The 21,756-nt window shown below is 42.7% G+C and overlaps 1 protein-coding gene across 1 annotated transcript; it reads left to right on the top strand.

The window, feature by feature from the left end:
- The first annotated feature begins 204 nt into the window (after window positions 1-204).
- LOC122557491 (brain-specific homeobox/POU domain protein 3-like) lies at window positions 205-3,288 on the top strand. The gene is made up of 2 exons (XM_043705239.2): window positions 205-346; window positions 980-3,288. The coding sequence occupies exons 1-2, from the start codon at window positions 227-229 to the stop codon at window positions 1,895-1,897; spliced, it is 1,038 nt and encodes a 345-aa protein (XP_043561174.1). The 5' UTR covers window positions 205-226; the 3' UTR covers window positions 1,898-3,288.
- The last annotated feature ends 18,468 nt before the right edge of the window (window positions 3,289-21,756 follow it).

Raw genomic sequence — 21,756 nt, 5'->3', positions numbered from 1 at the left:
GCTGGAAGGAGCGGTTTGAGCCAGGCTGAGCCAATGACGAGGCTGCATGGGCGGATCCAGCAGAGCGCCTGCAGGTCGGGCGGTTCTGTACCAATGATCTGGGCCGAGGGGCGGCCCGGGCGGCGGTTCCTGCAGCCTGCGTGGCTATAACTCAGCGACAAGCGGATGGAGTGGGAGAGGGACAGCGCCAGTTCAGCGCTCACCTGCACATGACCCACATGCAAACATGATGTCCATGAACAGCAAGCAGCCCTTCGGCATGCACCCCATCTTGCACGAACCCAAATACACGACTCTGCACTCGAGCACCGAGGCCATCAGGAGAGCGTGCCTGCCCACTCCTCCGGTAAGTCACCCTCATGGAAAACAAGCTCATGTTGGAATTTCTCTCCGGAACTCTGTCAAATTGCGTGGGCATTTAAAGTTATAATTTTACATCACTATTTTAAGTTATAAAGAGGCGCGGAGGTCTCCAGTCAGAGAGTTATATTGTAGTATTGTACAATGTTGGCAGTCTCACCAAGAAGGATGTCAATTGGGAAATTGTATCAGGAGGAGCCCCAGACCCAAGTGCCCAGGTAGACAGAATGTGTGCTTGCTCTGTCACTCACGCTGCACTGTAGCGGTGCAGAGTGCACACTGCCCGTCCCGCTGTGGGTAATCGCGGTGAAATCTAACTACTTTTTATCGCTTTGCAAGTCCTACGAAATATCGCTGTAGGAATTGACACTTCCCACATGCGCCAAGATCCGACCAAAACCACTTTAAAATTATTCTATGTGTTTTCACAATTGATGAAGCGTTGTTGGTCTGAGAGAGGAAAGAATGACCCGTTAACTGGAGATTGTCAATGATGATGCTGAAGGAATACTCACAAGGATTCGGGGGGAGCCAGCGGTAGGCATGTTCCTACACAGCCATGTCCTACAGTCTGTTGTTCAGGGTCGCGGTACTAATACCCTCTCCTTTTCCGTTCCAGTTACAAGGCAATATCTTCACCGGATTCGATGAGACGTTGCTGTCCCGAGCCGAAGCCCTGGCAGCTGTGGATATTGTATCGCAGAAAAGCCACCCGTTCAAGCCAGATGTCACCTACCACACCATGACCAGCGTGTCCTGCACACCTACCTCCTCGTCTGTACACCTGCCCCATCCATCGGTGCTGACCTCTCACCCCCATCATCACCATCACCACCACCAGACAGCCCAAGGCCTGGATGGGGAGCTGCTGGACCACCTGAACCCTGGCCTATCCCTGAGTGGGATGGCCGGGCCTGAGGTCGGCTCCACACCATCACATGCCCATGCTCACATGCCCGGTATGAACCACATGTCCCATCACCCGCACCACCACCAACCTATGAACATTTCCCATTCACACGCCCTGTCCGCCCATATGGGCCTGGGCGCGAACGACGGCGAGGCCGACCCCAGGGAGCTCGAGTCGTTTGCAGAGAGATTCAAACAGCGGAGGATCAAGCTCGGTGTGACACAGGCCGATGTCGGCTCAGCCTTGGCCAACCTGAAGATCCCGGGGGTGGGCTGTTTAAGTCAAAGCACAATCTGCAGGTTTGAATCGTTGACTCTGTCGCACAATAACATGATTGCGCTCAAGCCCATCCTGGAGGCTTGGCTGGACGAAGCCGAGAGGGCTCAGAGGGAGAAAATGACCAAGCCCGAGCTCTTCAGCGGAGGGGACAGAAAGCGCAAGCGGACCTCCATCGCAGCCCCGGAGAAGCGCTCCCTCGAAGCTTACTTCGCCGTCCAGCCCCGTCCTTCGTCCGAGAAGATTGCAGCAATTGCAGAGAAATTGGACCTGAAAAAGAATGTGGTGAGAGTGTGGTTTTGCAATCAGAGACAGAAACAAAAGAGGATGAAATTTTCTGCCACGCATTAAGACATCCTGGGCACTGCTCAATCGTATTGAGACGATGCGGAGCAGGATTTAATAACTTGTGTTTTCTTGGTGCCCGACAAAACGAAGTGAGAGCCGGAAGGATCGGTCTGAAGAATGAGCTTTGATTGTGTATATTTTGTACGAGTTTGAGGGGAGCGAGCTTTACGTTTTGGTTAGAATGGGACATCAGTGACTTATCTGGCAATCATATTGTAACAAATAATCTCAACGAGACTTGAATAATGTTTAATCACATTCTTGTGAAAAAAAGATCCTGTTTGCTTTTCTACCGTAATAGGTTGTACATAGTATGTGAATGAATTGTGTGCGTTCAACCTTCATTCGCGTGATCTGGTCTGGTACATTGATCCGGGCTGCTGGAGCTACAGCTGAAGTGGACACGGTGCTGGGGCAGGTGGGGGCTTGGCAAAGTCATTTCGAAAACAAAAGCAGAGAAACAATTAGTTATGTAAGAACGGGTCATATGAATTCTATTGTACCTCTTGTATAGTCCACAGGTCTGTCTCTGCATGATTTATACATCATTTCAGTTTAGTGAATGTCGCAGTCACGATATTAATAGCAAAAAGTAAAAATTAATAATAAATAAGTTTAAAATGTTTTGCAATAACTGTTTACGAATGGTTTCCTACCTCATCCACCCTGGGGGGTTTTCACTGTTCTTTTCCTTCCCCTCCATCTAGTTCAGTCATAAATTTAATTTGGAAAAGATTGAAAGGGATTCACGATGCATTGACAATCAAAATTACGTTAGAAGTATGTAGTGGTACAATAGACTAGTTGAGACACTGGGGGAATGTTCCGTATGGAAAGTTTGAAGCGAGAGGTCAGTGAGTCTGAAGGCAGTTTACGAACTTGCAGAGACTGTCATCGCCTGTCTTCCTGCGTTTGTTTATCTCGCGTGCGAAATTCCTGTCCTCCTTTTATTTGCTGGAAATTTATCGCTCAGACCAATTTCCGTGTGTGTGCGTGTAGGTGTGTGTGTGTGTGTGTGAGAGAGAGAGAGAAAATGCGTGTGGCCTGTACCTGCAGCCGCTTCACCCAGCTCTCTCTCCCCACCACTCGCTGCTGCTGTCCCGGTGGCTGACAGTGCACTTTGGGAACCGGTTCACAGACTACCCTGTTCCTGCAACACGCTTCTCTCTGATGCTGACTTTCCCAACGGTTAGCTCCGATCTCAAAGTGTTATTTATTTTACTTTACTGATTGTATGTGTGATTTTTAATCAGATGTGACTCTGCAAAGTTTTCAATAAAACTCCGCACGCTGCAAAACGAAAGAATGCGGTCTTGAACTGTACCTTACACAAGGTGAACTCAATGCAGACACATATTTCGAATACAAATTGCAACTACATTAAAATAAATCATTTAAAGTTTTATCAAAACGCGAGGGCCTGGTGCCCAGTGCCATGTTCACTTTTTTTGTAGTTAGATATTTTTCAATGTAACAATCAGTTTCTATACTCTATTCTGTATACTTCAAATGATGTACTGTATTAGATTCGAGTTCCCTCGCTATGCGGAGTTATTCCGCCAGCAGAAACTATTTCCAATAAACTCAAAAGGTAAGATCGCACTCAGCTGCTCAGTCACTCGGGCAAAACAATCTCTCTCTTTTGACTCAATCTGGGTTTTCGGTGTGGGAGATAAAAGACAGGTGGATGCTCTCGGAAATATCGGCTTTCAGGGAGATTTCGGGATCTCTTCAAGAACACTAACCAGAGTCTGCCTGAGCGGTTTCAAACAGGGGACCCTCCGAATTATTACTCAGATTGGTGCAAAAAAGCTGGGGAGACATTATGGCTCCGTCATAACGACCCGACCCCAGGTTAAGGTTCAAGTTCACCTGCCGCGGAGTGGGAGGGTATTATAACAATCCCGAACAGGCTGCATATATAGCTAATAGAAAATTAGAGAAAGGAACTAAATCTACTCACAATGCTCCATCCTTGGGATGGAGGGAACCACTCACAATGTGCCCTGACACCTTAAATTCCCCCTCTGAACACACTTCGCTTGAAATGAGCGCTAGCAGTCTTCAGGAGGGTCGTTCTCATCTTACTGCACGGGGATCTGGGCAGTGAAATCGCTGTTTATTTCCTGTATTTGCAAGGGGAATTTTTGAGATTGAATATATGAGGTTTAATGGTCGTTATGAAGACACAGGCATAAATAACCAAACAATTGTAATTAATAAAATAACTTGATCCACTGATGACTTGGAGGTGCGGTGTTGGGCTGGCATGGACGAAGGTAAAAATCACACAATACCAGGTTATAGTCCAACAGGTTTATTTGGAAGCACAAATAAACCTGTTGTACTATAACCTGGTATTGTGTGATTTTTATCTTTGATTTACTGAGGAAACGAATGAGCAAACGTATTGGAATTATGGCCCCGCTCTGTCACGGTATCGCTGCCTTTAACATTAGGGTGTGATCTGGATCAATCCATCACCAGTCCTGTCCATCTCCTTGTTAAAGGTGTCACGCGGTTCCCTTTAACTTCAACTACGGTGACCCGAAAACTGTGCGGATTTGAAACAAGAAAACAAGTCATTCCATCCTTACCAGGTTAAAATCATTTCTTGTTTCTGTCATTTTAAAAAGTGAAGCTTTGTTATTTTTTCAAAAAATAGAAAATTTCAAACAACAAAACCGATTACTAACGACAATGAGAAAGGAAAACGAGTAGGAACAGAAGAGGTGAAGATTCCGGATTGAAGGTTGGCCGGGCAGCCAGTCCCCGCAGTCAGAATAAAACTTTCATTGAATTAGCACCTTTTGGTTCGATGCGGGTTTTAAAATACATCGACGTCCTTCCTTAAAAAGTAATATATGATGGTTTCTACCCACAGAAAAAAGAAAGCTAGGTTGAAAAAGCTGAATAAATGACAACGAAATTCACCCAAACATCCACTTGGCCCAACTTTTAGAAAATGAATTAATTGATTTATCTCGAAGTTTAAAAGTTTTTATTTATCACTGTGGGGGTAGCAGCTCAATGTTAACGGTCCAAAAGAAGGTTGTTGCTTTATCTTTGTTGAGAGTCAGGGAAAACGTCACTATTGGCACTTTCTGCAACTTTTTACCATGTTTTCTATTGTGGGGCTAAAGGTGCTTGTAAGGCAATAGATTTTCTGTTGTTGCAGTTGTCATCTTTCCGAGCTGTTAATGGGGCAATACTCAATTTATCAACAAACAGTTGTTGGCTAGTTGGTTTCATCTTGTAAAGCCTATCATGAATGAATAATGAATTCTGGCTGTTATGATACTATTGATTTTTGGTAAGCTGCAAGAGACTAACCCCTCGTGGATCGTCGCATCAAGTAACTGTAGATGAACCCAAAGCTTTAGTTAAAGCACCACTATAAATTTCTTCATCAATGTTGCAGCCGGCTTTGTTTCTGTTTGTTGGGGCTGCCTGGGTTTGTTTTGACAGGGGCGTTCGACACACCAATTGCATCTTGAGTCAGACCTGGCGTGCAGTGTGAATAATCATTAACAATTCCTCGGATTGTGCTAGATCGTCGGTGCGGGGGACTTTTACATGTTTTCGTCCCCGATTTTCTACCTAAGCGTCAAGACTTGCAACCTTCGTATTACAATTTAAACATGAGAAAGTCTAGGTACTTGTTAGAGAAACAGGCTCGGCTGTTCACTGAACAGGAAGCGAATGTTTTTTCTCCAGTTTTCCCGGTATTGCTGCAATGTGTCACTGCAAAGTACGGCGGAGAATTGTCTAAGATGGTCCTCAATTATTTTAAAACACCTTCTACCCTCTGGTGATTTTTTTTGTCATTTGGATTTGCACAACTCCTATGAATTGGGAACAGCACCTTCATCACTATTTAATGAGGTGATGCCCAGACGTACCCTTCAACCAACGTGTAAACCAACATTACAACATTCAGTTGTTCACACATTTCAAACGGAGTTTACCATATAATCCTCATGAGGTGCTTTTGTCTCTGAAACATATTTGGGCCTCCGTTCAATATTTCATTTACCCTGACAATGCTTCGCCGCTCTGTGAGCCCTTAGCGCTCCGGGCTGCTTGAAGTGACTCAGTCAGAAACACTATTAAATCATTCAACAACAACCAAAAAAAAAACATAGTATCGCCTGGTAATTCCTGCCACTGGCTACACCTAATGCACGGGATACATTTCACTTCATTGCTGTCCGTTTAAAATTTCTGATAAGGCCGAAGAAAACGGTGCTTTAAATAGAAACTTGGAACAGTGTTGACTGCACGTTGGAGGAAAAAGCAACAATTCCAGTGTGTGGAATCTTCCTCAATTATATTGAGTAGTGATCACCTCGTTGGCAATTCCCGATAGATAAATTGATCTTGTAGTTCTTTCTTCGACGCCTTCTTTCCTTCTTTTTAGGCTACTCTCTGCAGCATAACAGAGTTCGTGGTGTGCAAGGCAGGTGAAAATGTGTAACACTCCCGAAGTTGTTGCGGAGGCTGACTGCAGGAATCTTTTCTATCATCATCTTCTACCCCTGTCTGCTGCTTTACCATCCTGAATGACTAACAAGGTACGGGAGGAGATATTGCACGCCGCGGGCCTGAAACATTCACGCCAATATTCGGCCTTACTTTACCCCTGCCAATTTGTGGAAATCATTAATGGAAGTAACACGTTGGAAATTAATAGATTGCATAGTGGAAGATGACAAGCGGCTAATTAGACTTATATGATTAGGATTGTTTTTACTATTCATGAAGGAGATTGAAAGAGGGAAACTCCACGGGAATACCAATTGAGTGTCGTTCGGTTCTCATCCACCGCACTTCACGTTAATGTGTGAGCAGTTCCCTAGTGCGGGGAAGATCATCCTGTCCGCCTAACCAGGGACATGTTTGCAAACCTGACGGCAAAAAAAAAAGACACAGCTAAAGCCTTTAAATTATACATGTGGGCTCAGTTGTATAAAAACACACCAAATTTTCCCTTGTTCACACTCTTCCTGAGTCATTTGGAAGGAACACGATTAAAAAAAAAACATTCCCGTATATCCCTTGGGCGATCATTCAAAATTACACCGAAAAACAAAGTGTGGGAGAATTCGGTGACCGATTTCAGTCTCTGTTCATTTGTAGACGCACGTTGTCCAATTGTGGACGTTTTTTTATCGGTAGGTTTTAGGTGAAATGTAAAATGTTGGAGCTATTGCCTGTTTTAAATTGTGCTGAACCCCAGTTTTGTTTCGCTAAGGGAATATAAATAAAGAGCCTCTAAACAAGCCAAGTCTCCAGTCTTACTGTCTTCACCATTCGATGAAGATTCGCAAGGCTCGCTTGTACTAGTTTGTATGGAGGGCGTTTTAAAAAAAAAATAAGAAATAAGCCAAAACCCTCCATTGCCTACTCGATTCTGCTGACTCTTTCTTTCCATGAAGCGGAAAGCACATTTTCATAAATAGACCTTGGTGAAGTGATGACTATAAAAAATTAATGAAGTCTGAGTCCTGAGTGGAGCCTCGGGGCCATCGGAGAATAATTTAACCACTACATTATCATCGCTTTCTCTACAGCTCGGGACTGGACGCTTTGTGTCTCCGAATTAGGCACAAGCCGCTCCTAACCTTCCAGCCGCGTTCTATCACAACAAAAAAAAAATACAACAACAAAAAACTGGGGGAAAAGAACAAAAAGTCGAAAAGATACCATTAAAAATGAACCCAGCTGGTCACCGAGCCACATTTAAGCCAGTCGCGTAGTTACTTTTAAAAGTTTTAAATGCACCCAATGCAATATTAATCAACCGCGTTAATATAAGTTAAGATTGTATTTTCTAGCACAGTCCCCGTGCTGACAATCGGGGTGCAGACTTGTAATCTCCGGTCTACCAGTCACTATTTAAAGAGATGCGATCCCAAACCGATTGTTTAGCTCCATAGCGAGGACGCTAGGTAAGGAGAGAGAGTGTTTCATTCATTTCCCACACGTGACACCCAGCTGGCGCGATTTCTTGGTTTGTACTAAATGCTCCTCGCTGCTTCAACCTGAGCATCTTTTGTGAAATGGCGAAATAATTAGCAGAGGAATAATATCATTATGCATCCTAGTATCTCGTGTGACTAGAACAATGTAATTAGCACATTATTCAGCGATAATAGTTTAATTGGCAACAAAATTAAGCACAATAAATTAACTGTGCGCTAGAGACTCTTCAAGGCGGAAGCGATGGAACTTAATCTCTTGTCAGTTGGAAAAGCGAATTCAAAAATGACTGAAATGTTGTCTTCTCACGCACTGCCCTCTGATCGAGATAGTAATGGGCCCCTTTAAAGGATGTTAGCCACTATAATGCGAAATGTAACTCGTAACATGCACTTTATTTCCAATGTTATTTAACATGTTGCTTTTTTGAAGGAGAGTGGAATGGTACTGAAAGCATCTTCAAGATGCTTACAGATAGATTTTCAAGATCCCGTACAGCAATTTGCTTCGCAAAGTTCTTCAGTTCACATGAAGACGTTTAAATGGAACCAGGGAGGAACCGTAGGGCCCGTCGATCTCTCGTCACTTTAGAGAACCATTGACTAATGACAGTCCGCTTTTGACGAATAAGAGCTCATTGTTGCTTTTCCTTCAGAGTTGGAAGTTGTGCCGATTATTTCCAGTTACGTTTACATGATCCTGCCTATGCCCTCTGGAAAGCGGAGCTTTAGCCCATTAATAGTTGTGCTCGCTTGTATAAATATAGCTTCCCTCCTCTGTTCTTTGGGATGTACTGTACATCTTTATTATAGGAGTTCCCAACATCACGAATCACCCCGGACTAGAAAAAAAGAGCGGGAAAACCGATAACTATTGATTAAATCACTTGTGCAATGTCTATCTTGGTTAGTACTTGAGATCCATTCAACTGCAGTCATATTTCAGTTAAATTGGCGAGTTTCCATAATTAACAAATTCCTGGCCAACTCATAAGTTAAAAAAATCGCTCCCCGATAAAAGTCGCAGTTTCATTCTGGTGTAGTAAATATTCCTGTAACCATTCCCGCTCTATGCAACTTTTCAACATGACCTATCACCGTCAGAGTAATACAATTCAACTCTATTTATATAACGAAATACAGATCCCATCTCTTCCACCTAATGTATTATTTATTCCTGAATTTATTTTTAATCTGGATGTCTTCCACTGATAATTCCTTTAACATTGTAATTGCCGGAAAACCTCTATTATTATATATTCCGCGTGTTTTCATCTTTAACCTGTGATCGAGTTTGATTTTAATCGCTCATTTGTTCGAATATAAGCACGGATCTTACACGACGACAGATGAAATAATTCATGAATTTACACGTGACCGAACGTCATGTTGTTGTCACAGGGAATCGAAAGCAATGGGATATATACAAAGTCGGATGTATAGATAGACTTTCTCGCACACGCACATTTGTAAAACGTGCAAGTTCGTGATTTGTTTTTCACCTGAATTTGTAATGAGATCCAGAGCAATAACATTTATTTAATAACCGCCTCTTTCTCCAAATACAGGTTTTAGCTCATAATTAGCAACCATACATTACAATTAATGCCAAAATATAGTTAGTGAGCATGTTAATGCAGAGTTTTTAAGACTGGAGTCTCACATCTGCTAAGTAATACTGCCAAGGCTATAAGTGAAGTCTGATTACTGAAAATGTGTTTTTCGTGTGTATTTCAGTCAAACAAAAATTGAATGACAATGATTTTTATGCCTTATTATATGAAAATTTCAAGGTGGTAGATGCTACAACTGCTATCACCATGGCGGCTAGCACATTTATCTTGGTGAAGAATGTCATTAGAGTGATCAAGTTACAATAAGCTATTCTCCCACCCGGCCCACCCTATAAATTGTCAAATGACGCTGTTCGTTGAGTGTCTATTAACATAGGCCGTGACACTCACTATTGCAGTGCCCTAAGTAATCAGTCATTGATAGAAGGCCTGAGTTGAACCGCTTAGTGCTTTGCAGAGCTTATTGCTAAAAACAGCTATCAGTTTCAGGTGATGACCTCTGGCCAGTTTACTGTTCAAGAAGGGTCACAATAGGCCAAAGCCAGTGATGTGGACAGCTCGCGAAGGGGAGGCGTGCAGTCCATTACTGCATAGCTCATTTGTTAAAGGAAAATTGGTCATCCAATCATAGCCAGGTTCATGGGTACGGGCCTTCGATTCAGGACCTTGGACAGCTCATTACGGGGTAGAGGGGTGGGTGGCGGGAGAGAAGTCCGTCTAAGCTTTGTGGACTTCAGCAGCAAATTGTTGTCATGCAATTCAAAGTAATCATTAAACATGAATAAAATGCTTCACTGTATTTTTCTTCAAAAGGCTTTATTAAGAGTTTTATACGTCAGTTAAGGGATGCATTTTACAATACTATGTGGGCCTTTATCGTTCCTTCAGTATGATTTAAACAAATAACACACACGTGCAGCCGACTAGATTTTATCAAGTTATCTGGTTTAGTGCAAAAACTCTTGTTTCAATGCAGCCATATGATCAATATGACCCTGTTTTAGCACTATTTATACAACGTGCACGTATTTAATACAGACATTTTTCGTTTGCTCTCACCGCTATCTGAAATAAGCAATTCTAACCGAGAGACGCTGCTCTGCTTCACTGGCGATGGATATCAAGTGAAGAAATGTCAGGCATTAAATGTCACAGCAGATCCCCCAAATCTACAGTCATTTCAATATCTTATTTACTCATCAATCTCCGGCGGTGGCGCCAATGTTGTTGACTTTCATGCGGTCTGAGATTTTGTTGGTTTAGCATAAAAAATTAATGGCCGAGTTTCGGGTCCTCTGGCATACTCATTTCTTAAATAAATCCACCATTTAGAAAGATAAATATTCGGCTGCTTGAAGATGACCTCCTCTCAGCCGCTGGCTACGGGACACCAGTCAGTCCTGTCCTGGGCGACCAGGAGAGACGGTGCCACTACTGAGAAACACCCATTGCACTGTCTCTCACTTCACCAAGAACTGGTTCCTGGCACTACAATTATATTTCAATTCATCAACGGTTTACCACAGCTAAGGTAAAGGCTGGGACTAAATGGTGTTTCGGCTTCAGTTTCATTTGACAGAAACACACGCATGCAGTAGATTCAGCGTTTAAAATAGTTACTGACGGATGCCCTTCTATTCTGACCACAGGACCCTACATTAAAACGTGATGAAACTCACAGTGGTCCTCCCTAGTCATCTGTCACCCCCAAGTGTTGTTTAGCGGATTTTTAAAATAAAGACAATTGTTTTAAACGAGTGATGAATCTGATCTGAGCACGAGAGGGTAGGACTCCCCCACACAGTTGCAGTATAATCCACTCTTGTGATGGAAAATAATTAAAAAGCTGGGAAAATATTGATTCCTTTATTAACCTTTTTTAACCTGTGCTGCGCATGCAGGAAGCTGAGTGAGCATTCTCATTTACAATTCTCATATTTTTTAATGCAATATTCATTGGCGTCGATGATAGCATCGAACTGGCTACTTTTTATTTACTAGTATCTGATGAAAAAAAGACACCTTGCTCCTTTGGCAGCAGTGTTTGGGGTATATGATTAGACAGTGTGTCTCGAAATTCAGCAGGACCCCAGATGACACAGTGATCTTTCATGTCATTAGTTTGTATGTCTGCAAGACGAAACGCCTGGTGTAGTGGCAGATTTAGGTTGTGGATCAATATTCATAAGGACACGTTATTGTATGATTGCTGCATTATGTTATTTTCTGCACCGCAAGTGCACGGCCCAGTAAGATAATTAACAACTCCAAACAGAATGCAGCGTTGAACATCAAACATTTCTTCATCTTCAGCATTTGAAGACACCTCCTTATAATTTTACCTAAACATAGACTTGGGGTTTCCTATGCTATGTTGAACTGAAAGCAATTCGCGACCCCGAGGCTCTGACAACTAATTCACCCAAGTGTAAAATCCAGAAAGGCGCACGGATGGATACCAGGTGAGGACCTATCAACTCCTTTTATTCTTTGCCGGAAGGCAGGTTCCAACTCACGGCGCCGCGATCTCCACCCACAGGTAGGAAGATCCTCAGCCCAGACCAGCCGAAACGGAGACAGAACCAGTGCAGTTGACACCAATCTGACCCATAATGGCCATCCAGCCAATCCGCCGCTTCCAAGCCCAGTCCCTATTGGCGTGATCACTTAACACCTGAACCTGCCTATTGGAGCTTGGAGCAATAGATAGTGATGATAGAGGCACCAATTTTCCCTCCAGTACAGGACTGACCACGGCAAGAATGACACGTGACTAATGGCCACAGAAGGGAGAAGCTCAAATTGGAGGGTCATTTAACAAGGGGAGGAGGAAAGAATGTTTTAAATCCTTAGCCAGTCTAAATTGATGCACAAACGACCCTTTACTGTGGAAGTATTGAGACGATTATTTTGGAGCTATTATTTTTGATCAGGAAGTTTACACAAATATCATGAAATGAAGGATCAGTTTTTGATGATCGAGGATTGATTGTAGGTATTGGACTTCTCGTTTTTCGTTGAAAAAAAGGAATGGGATGCTTTACTCCCACCTGAACATACAGATGAGGGTTCACTTTGAGGATTGGTCTGAAATTAAACTGAGCCGAATCTCTGTACACGCAGCCGCCGTGTGCCAGATATCGAACCCAGTTAGTCCTCAGTCTGGTGGGCACTAAGTTCTTTCATATTTCAAACTCGGGACTCCTGGTCAGCGAGGAAGGAATCAGTGTCTAGGACTTCGATCTGTAACCGCTCATGGATGTGACATCGGTTTGAGACCCTCCCTTAAAATTGCTTCGTCAGTTTCACTCGGTAAAACTGAAGCTTGAAACTACCTGCTGCATATGAAGTAAGCTCATCAAGTTCAGTTCCCGGAAACCCTGGGGGAGCAGGACAGCTTCTCCCCAGCTGATATTTAAAAGGAAATGAATGCCACTCGCCAGCCCCCGGCCTCCCTTTAAATCTGACGCGCTCCACTTCCCCGTGAGTGCAGGTAGAATGCCAACAGCGACCCAGCAATGGTTTCCTCTTCCTTGTTTGAATGTGCCACCATCCAGTTATAAAGTCCAAACCCCGACCCCCAATGTCGGCGGGGGGGGGGGGAACCCAGCCTCATTCCACTGATCTCCCACAACTTCTGAACCCTGAAACAAATTTGTTTGTTTCCTCTAATTATGCTTATAATTTCTAAAAATGATTTGTTTTCAATGCACTCTGGCATTCAGTTTCTGGAAATGGTGAGAGTAGTTGAAGAGACAAAAATGTTACAGATCGAGTTGTCTAAGCTCGATATTAAAATAACTGAGGGATCTTAGAAACATAAAAAACAATTACTACCATTTGATACATTTGATCTATGAATGGGAACATCCTTTCCTAACATATAATAATTTCTTATTGCATTATCAAAGACATTTTGAATATTCCACGTTAAATGTATTAACACATCACCTAGACTTCCCAGTTTGGGACCTTGTCAATATCTGTGATATTAAACTGGAGTTGTGCAAGATACTCTGTTCACATTTTTCAATACATCAGCATGTATTCAGCCTTGAACAGTCTGCGTCTTAACAGTTCTATAGTTGAAGCAAAAGGAAATTTAATTTAATCTTTTAAGGAAAATAGTTGTACAGAACAGTATCCACACCCAATTAATTTGGATAAAGGACAATTGAAACTAACTTGAAATGCACCTGAAACATATCCATCTTTCTAGATTCACCAAATTTGCATTATTTGGAGTGCACTGGTTTGTTGGTTGCCAGGAAATGTGTCAGGAGGAGTAAATTTGTCTACTCATAGAATTCCAACAGTGGGAAAAGAGGTCATTCAGCCCATGGAGTCTGCACTGACCCTCCAAAGAGCATCTCACCAAGACCTACCCTATCCTTGTAACCCTGCATTTACCATTGCTAATCCACCTGGTCTGCACATCACTGAACACTACTGACAATTACAGCATGGCCAATTTACCGAACTTGCACATCTTTGAACTGTGGGGGTAAACCAGAGCACCCTGATGAAACACATGAAGACACAAGGAGAACATGCAAACTCCACACAGTCACCCCAGGGTGGAATCAAACCCAGCTCCCTGGTGCTGGGAGGTAGCAGTGCTAACCACTGTGCTACTGTGCCACCCTGCAGCACCAACAAGATCTACAGGGGCTTTAAAGAGCAGTCATTGAGCAGAATCTTATGAGGCACTGAGTGGTGAGATGATTGATGGAATAATATCTAGATGTTCACTGAGTCCCACGCTGATGTTATATATGTCTAGCCACATGTAGCACACTTTTCTCAAGTAGCAGCAGCTGGTTCACACTTGACGTTTATTATTACTTGTTAAATGCCTTGTTAATTCACCATACAGCTAGCCATTGGGAAAACTCAACATGAAAACCAGTGTGGTTTTTTGGCAAGTTTGCAATTTGTTCTTCAAAGGTTCAACTTGCTGCTTGTTCCAAGATAATCTCCATGTTGGACACTGAGCACCAAAATCTCAGGCATGCTCCATGGACACCAGTCACATGGACCTCATGACCACAGATGCATTGACGTGTGCTAGCCTCACTGAAACTTCATAGAATATTGGATCCACTTACAGGATACTTCTGCACTTCAGTGTTACACCTCAAACTGTACAGGCAACTAACCTTTAATGCTGTAGCAAGAACACATTGTGCTTAGGGGCACAAACCCAGCTCATGGACTGACCAGGCTGCATGTCTGGGCTCTTCACTTGCTCTCCTAGTGTTCAATCACTCTGAGCCTACATGGATGCTAGCAGCATCTCTACCTTGCAATATCTTGCATTGATTTTTGCACATTACCCCCACAGCCAGAGATTCCAGGCTCATATTACTACTGCTGTGCTATGCCATTTAGCACAGACATATAACCAGGAAGCTTGACATGGTTGTCAATGGATCTCAGTCCAATCAAGAAGAAGAGCCATCACACAGAGGTTCCATGGACAGTAAGTCAGTTGCTGCCTCTATTACCAGCCCAGGCTCTGCATATGGCAGAGTCGGGATTCACTGCTGATGAAGAATGAGGGTCAAAATACCCGTGTTGACCTTTTCTGTCCTACTGTGGACTGCTTTCCTCCGGCATTGAAGGACAGTCAACTGTTACTGAAGATAAAACTGGGTGTCATCGCTATTAATGTTGGTGCAGGCAGGGAGTTTTCCCAAACACAGATAGTGAATTGTGTTGTAGGTTGGGGTAGGTGAAGTCAAGTGGGGAAGATGTTACATGCAATAGTGAGATTAAAGGAACATGAGCCTTGGTTGAACACTGGTCCATTAGTAGAGATGGAATGAGTGTAAGGTATCAGAAAAATGATGGAAATTGCTCTTGCAGAGTGGAGAAGAACACTGACCTGTTTCCTAATGGATATTCCTCAAGATGATTCAGACTGTTCTAACCTCAGAGCAAGTTGGCATGATCTGGTATCTGGCCTCCACATATGGTCCTTGGCAAGAGGAAGCCCTGCCTGTGCACCATTCCATCCAGGAAAAGTTCTAGGACCATGTGATTTCCTTTATTTGCTAAATCTAGGGCAATGTCAAGAACTATGCAAAGCTAGTCCAGGCTGACAGTGCTTGCCTGGGTGCACAATGGCCTTTATACTCTGGTGTCGGTGCCAGGGATGCCAGTCAATTTGCGAATCTCCAGTGAGTGGTGAATTGTTTGGGAACAGTGCTTAGTAATTTGGAGTAGAAATCAGACATGGTACTCTCCATAGGGCTGAAGCATCAATAATTGTGATGGGTTTGGTAAGATACAACAATTAAACTCCCTCAACCTTGCAAATTAATTATTCTACCAAATTCAAAGTAACTTGCACTTAGCTAAAGAATCATTAGATTCAGTCTGATGTCTTCAAATTTAGTTATAGAGATAAACTACATAGTTTAAGCAGCTTCAGAGATGTCAGATAAAGATCTGCTCTCTGAGTATCCAAATGCGACTGAAGGCTTTGCACCAGTCCCAGGACTGGCAGGAAATGAATTACTCCCCATTTGTAATTTTGGATATTACTTGATCTACTGTCAAGTGAGGCAATTGTGACTCAACTAAATCTACCATTCACTTGCCAGACATTTTAAACTAATCCTATTTTCATCGATTGTTGCAATTAATGTTCATTATCTAGGCCATCTATGTTGTAAGAATGAAGATGTGATTCATTATTGTGCGCTTTCGGAGACAAAAGAACGCAATGTATACCTGACCGGCACATGTGGCAGAAACAGTTCTTTTTACTTCACATCTGGATCTTACAGTCCTCCTTAACATGAAGTTGGATGCTCAAACTGTACTCCACAGAGTCAAGTGTCTTTTCAATGCTTAGGTATTTCATCTATCAATCCCATAGGTTTGACAGAAGCCTCCATCCTTCAGAAGCGTAGAATAAGCAACAGGTGACAAGGACCACTGCAAACTCTCTCGTCCTGCTTGCACACTGATATGCATCAATCCCTGGACCATTGTTTGCTGCTATTCCCAGTTAAAAATGCTATAAGTTAAAACACACAATTTTCTTGAAGGATCCGGAAAAGGCAAGGTAAGATCATACATGCACTTGTACCAGTATTATTTGAAAAGCACAATTGGGATATCAGTAGCTGTTTAACATACAGATATATGCATCTTCATCTCAGTCTCCTTTAACATTGGAGCACTGTCAATCTCAGCTGAAAAAGTATGATGCCTATCCCATTTTAAAAAATGCATTCATGGGATATGGGTGTCATTGGCTCGGCCAACATTTACTCCCCAGTACTAATTGCCCTGCAAAAGATGGTGGAAATTATCTCTTCAATTACTGCAGTCCTTGGGGTGTAGGATACCTACATTGCTATTAGAAAGGGAGTGCCAATATTTTCATTAACAGACATGAAGAAGCAATGACATAGTATCGAGCAGGGATAATGTATAATTTGAAGGGGAACTTGAAGGTGATTATGTTCCTGTGTATTTGCTGCCCTTTTCTTTCTAGGTAGTAAGGAGCTACTCAGAAGGAGCTGCTAAATGAGCCTCGGTGTGTGACTGCCATGCATCATTTAGACAATACACACTGCTGCCATGATGCCACTTGGTGGTGAAGGGACTGAATATCAAAAGTGATGGTTAGGGTGCCAATCAAGTGCGATACTTTGTTCAGGATGGTGTCAAGATTCTTGAGTGTTGTCTAGCCTCTGACATGCTCTTGTAGCAACAGTGTTTAAATGACTGATCCAGTTCAGTTTCTGGACAACGGTATGTCCAGGGTGTTGCTAATAAGAATTCAGTGATGGAAGTACCATTGACTGTCAATAGGCAATGGTTAGATTGTATCTTGTCAGATATGGTCATTGCTTGATACTTGTATGGTACAAATGTTATTTACCAATTATTAACCCAAGTCTGGGAGTTGTTCTTGTCTTGCTGTATATGGACATAGACTGTTTCAGTCCCTGAGGAGTTGTGAATGGTGTGAATGTAGTGCAATCATCAGCAAACATCCCTACTTCTGACTTTATGATGTAGAGGAGGTCATTGCTGAAGTAGCTGAAGATAGTTGTGTATAGGATACTCCTCTGAGAAACTCCTCCAGTCTTGTCCTGTGGCTGAAATGATTGACCACCCCATAACCACCTTCCTTAATGCTAGGATAGCTCCAGTTCCCATTGACTATAGTTTTGCTGGGACACCTTGATGCCATGTGCCTTGATATTGAGAGCAGTACCTCTCATCTCATTGCCGGCGTTTCAGGTAGTGATGTCTTTGATTTTATTCACAGAGTGGATTTCATAATGAATATTTCTACATACAAACAAACAGGCCTATGAAATTCAAGTGTCATTTCTTCCAAGGTACTGGGGTTCTGCAATAATTGCCATTATACCTCATTTATATTGTGTCTGACCCTTGTCCACAACAAGCAGACTAATACATGATTACTGTAACGTATGTTATGATTTGTAGTTTACATTTGAATATAATTAGTAATATGTTTTTTTTTTATCTACAATTTTGCACATGCCTGTATTTTGTCACTTTTAACAACTAAACACCTTTATTTATATTAGCTAACCAGTAAAACAGAACTTTTAATTATTACTGCATTGTTTCACAGATGTTTTCTTTTAATTCAGATGTTAAACAATGGACTTGTCTGCATGGTACAGTGTGCCAAATATAATACATGGCTCTAACTGAAGGAAAGGAGAGACTGCTAAATCAACCTTTGTCATTCAACTACTACAACAATAACAATAGCCAAAACCAGCAAGAGTGGATGAACTGGTCAGTTAGTTCAATTGGCTGGATAGCTGGTTTGCCTTGTAAAATGATGGCCAACAGCATGGGTTCAATTCCCACACCAGCTGAGGTTACCATGAAGGATTCTTCTCAATCTCTCCCCTTGCTTGAGGTGTGGTGACCCTCAGGTTTAGCTGCCACCAGCTGTCTCCCTTTAATGAGAGAGCAGCCCTGTGGTCTGGTAAGATTATGGTGACTTTACCTCTGTCTAATTAATTATGTGGATTTAGTGTTCAAAGCTGCTGTATTTTCCTATATGAGTGACAGCACTTCAGACAGCAATTTGTTATTTGTAAAGTGGTTTGAACCTTTAAGTATCAGTGAATACCTACATCAAATGAACTGCAATGGTTCAAGTTGATGATTCATTCCTAATTTCCCAAAGGCAATTAATTTAGAAAAATGTTCAACAAAGTGGTGTTCGCATTTCCCAGAATACGCTGCAGGTTAGTATTTGAAAAAGAAGAAGATTGAGCTAGCAGCCGCACACCTTGATCCAATCTGTTTGGCATTTAGTTCCATTTTAAATTTTCATCACTGACTGTTTTCTTTCCTACTCTCAGAAGAAAATGGCTCATTAGTTTCCATGTGAACTGCCAGACCTTTCGGTCATGCCTTCAGTTTGTGGATGTCCCACAGACCTCCTACAATCAGCATGACTCAGAAAAGTCCCATACTGCCAAGCAATCCCCACCTGGATGCAACCATTCGTACTTCTTGGTTTCCAGTACTTGTGCAGAAAACACCCTTTGAATTTGATAACATAATTGTGACAAAAACGGATAATGAAAATAAACCATTTTTGTCAACATTGTATAAATAACTGATTCCTCGATTGTTGATCATAAGAAACACATTGGAGTCATTTCTTCTTCTTGCTTTTATAAATCGCATGAACATATACCATATTCTAGATTGAAAAAAAGCTCTCTTCAGATGCAATATTCCTCCTAAATACTCTGGTATCTTTCTGTTGTAGGAATCAATCTATTCAATTTTTTCAACTTCAAAATTGTGTTTGGTAGAGACAGACTTAGGGGTGCATTTATACTGGAATGGGAATCATTGTAATAGGAGTCCAATTTGTTAGAGTCAAAAGGTGTGGCACTGGAAAAGCACAGCAGGTCAGGCAGCATCCGAGGAGCAGGACAGCTAATGTTTCGGGCATAAACCCTTCATCAGCAAAATCGAGAGGGAAGGTAGTGAGAGATTAATAAGAGGTTGGGGCTGGGGATGGGGGGAAGGTAATTGGAAAGGCAAGAGGTGGATGCATGTGGGAAGTGATTGTGATAGGTCGGTGGGGAGGGCAGAGTAGATAGGTGGGAAGGAAGATGAACAGATAGGACAGGTCAGAGGGCCGTGCTGAGTTGGAGGGTTGGATCTGGGATGAGTTGGGGGGGGGGGAGGGGAGATTTGGAAACTAGTGAAGTTAATGTTGATGCCATGTGATTGAAAAGTCCCAAGGCAGAAGATGAGGTGTTCTTCCTCCAGTTGTCGGGTGGTTTGGATTTGGTGGTGGAGGAGGCCCAAGGCTTGCATGTCCTTAGGGGTATGGGAGGGGGAGTTGAAGAGGTTAGCCACAGGGCAGTGGAGCTGTTTTGTGTGTGTGTCCCACCTATCCACTCCACCTTCCCCACAATCTATCACAATTACCCCCCCATCTTCAGCCACCTATCACCTTCCCAGCTACTTACCCCGAGTTCCACCCTCACCCTCCTATTACCTGTCAGCCCCCTTCCTCCCACATTCCTGATGAAGGGCTTTTCCACGAAACATTAACTGTTTTGCTCCTTGGATGCTGCCTGACCTGCTGTGCTTTTCCAGTACCACACTTTTTGATTCTGAATCTCCAACATCTGCAGTTCTCACTTTGTCCAATTATGTTAGTACATTTAAATTACTACACTATCCAATTAAAACTTGCATTCTACTAGTTTTAGAGCTGAAAAATGTGTTGCTGGAAAAGCGCAGCAGGTCAGGCAGCATCCAAGAAGCAGGAGAATCGACGTTTCGGGCATAAACCCTTCTTCAGGAAACTAGTTTTATTCTGTATCTGAGAACTGTATATGGTAGCTAAATCTAATTTACTTGTAATAGATTCAGTTGTTAATGTGCTTTATTTTGACGTATTTTCAAAGAATTGTGCAGGGTATGATTGCAGTTGGCTTTATTCGATTGACAGTCAGTCAGGAAGTTTAAGACAAGAAGGAAACTGAGCTGAATGAAGTCTCATCATAATGTTAGGTCAAACAAGAAAAATGTAATCACTTTGCAACAATCAGTATTACATTGAAGAATAGCACAAGAAAATATTGTATGTGGATATATTGCAGAAATAAATATTGAAAAATAAATATCCTATTGGATTGAATTGAGTTCACTTACCTGTGCAATGTTAAACTGGTTTATTGTCTTGTATATCTGCATTAATTGGGACTAGAACTCAATTTGACATCATAAACATTCACTAAATCAAAGAAGATGATGATGCCATTTGGCAGCATGTTCCTCAAAGCTAGAATATGGAGACAACTGCTAACTGTTTTCTCTGGTGTCTTGCTACATTTAGATAGGTACCAGGAGGACAAAGATACTAGGAGGACAGCGAAGAGGGTTACTTCAGATTACAACAGGATCTTGACCAGATGGGCCAATAGGCTGAGAAGTGGCAGATGGAGTTTAATTCAGATAAATGCGAGGTGCTGCATTTTGGGAAAGCAAATCTTAGCAGGACTTATACACTTAATGGTAAGGTCCTAGGGAATGTTGCTGAACAAAGAGACTTTGGAGCGCAGGTTCCTGGCTCCTTGAAAGTGGAGTCGCAGATAGGATCGTGAAGAAGGCATTTGGTATGCTTTCCTTTATTGGTCAGAGTATTGAGTACAGGAGTTGGGAGGTCATGTTGCAGCTGTACAGGGCATTGGTTAGGCCACTGTTGGAATATTGCGTGCAATTCTGTTCTCCTTCCTATCGGAAAGATGTTGTGAAACTTGAAAGGGTTCAGAAAAGATTTACAAGGATGTTACAAGGATGAGCTATCGGGAGAGGCTGAACAGGCTAGGGCTGTTTTCCCTGGAGCGTCGGAGGCTGAGGGGTGACCTTATAGAGGTTTACAAAATCATGAGGGGCATGGATAGGGTAAATAGACAAAGTCTTTTCCCTGGGGTCAGGGAGTTCAGAACTAGAGGGCATAGGGAAGGGTGAGAGGGAAAAGATATAAAAGAGATCTATGGGGCAACTTTTTCATTCAGAGGGTGTTACCTGTATGGAATGAGCTGCCAGAGGAAGTGGTGGAGGCTGGTACAATTGCAACATTTAAGAGGCATTTGGATGGGTACATGAATAGGAAGGGTTTGGAGGGATATGGGCCGGGTGCTGGCAGGTGGGACTAGATTCGGTTGGGATATCTGGTCAGCATGGACGGGTTGAACCGAAGGGTCTGTTTCTGTGCTGTACATCTCTATGGCTCTATGACACCTCAACTAATAATGAT

This window comes from Chiloscyllium plagiosum, unplaced genomic scaffold, assembly GCF_037043375.1.
Source record: "Chiloscyllium plagiosum isolate Xiang-an unplaced genomic scaffold, Cpla_swu_hap1 HiC_scaffold_11, whole genome shotgun sequence".
NCBI lineage: Eukaryota > Metazoa > Chordata > Chondrichthyes > Orectolobiformes > Hemiscylliidae > Chiloscyllium > Chiloscyllium plagiosum.
This window is presented reverse-complemented; position numbering and strand designations above follow the sequence as displayed.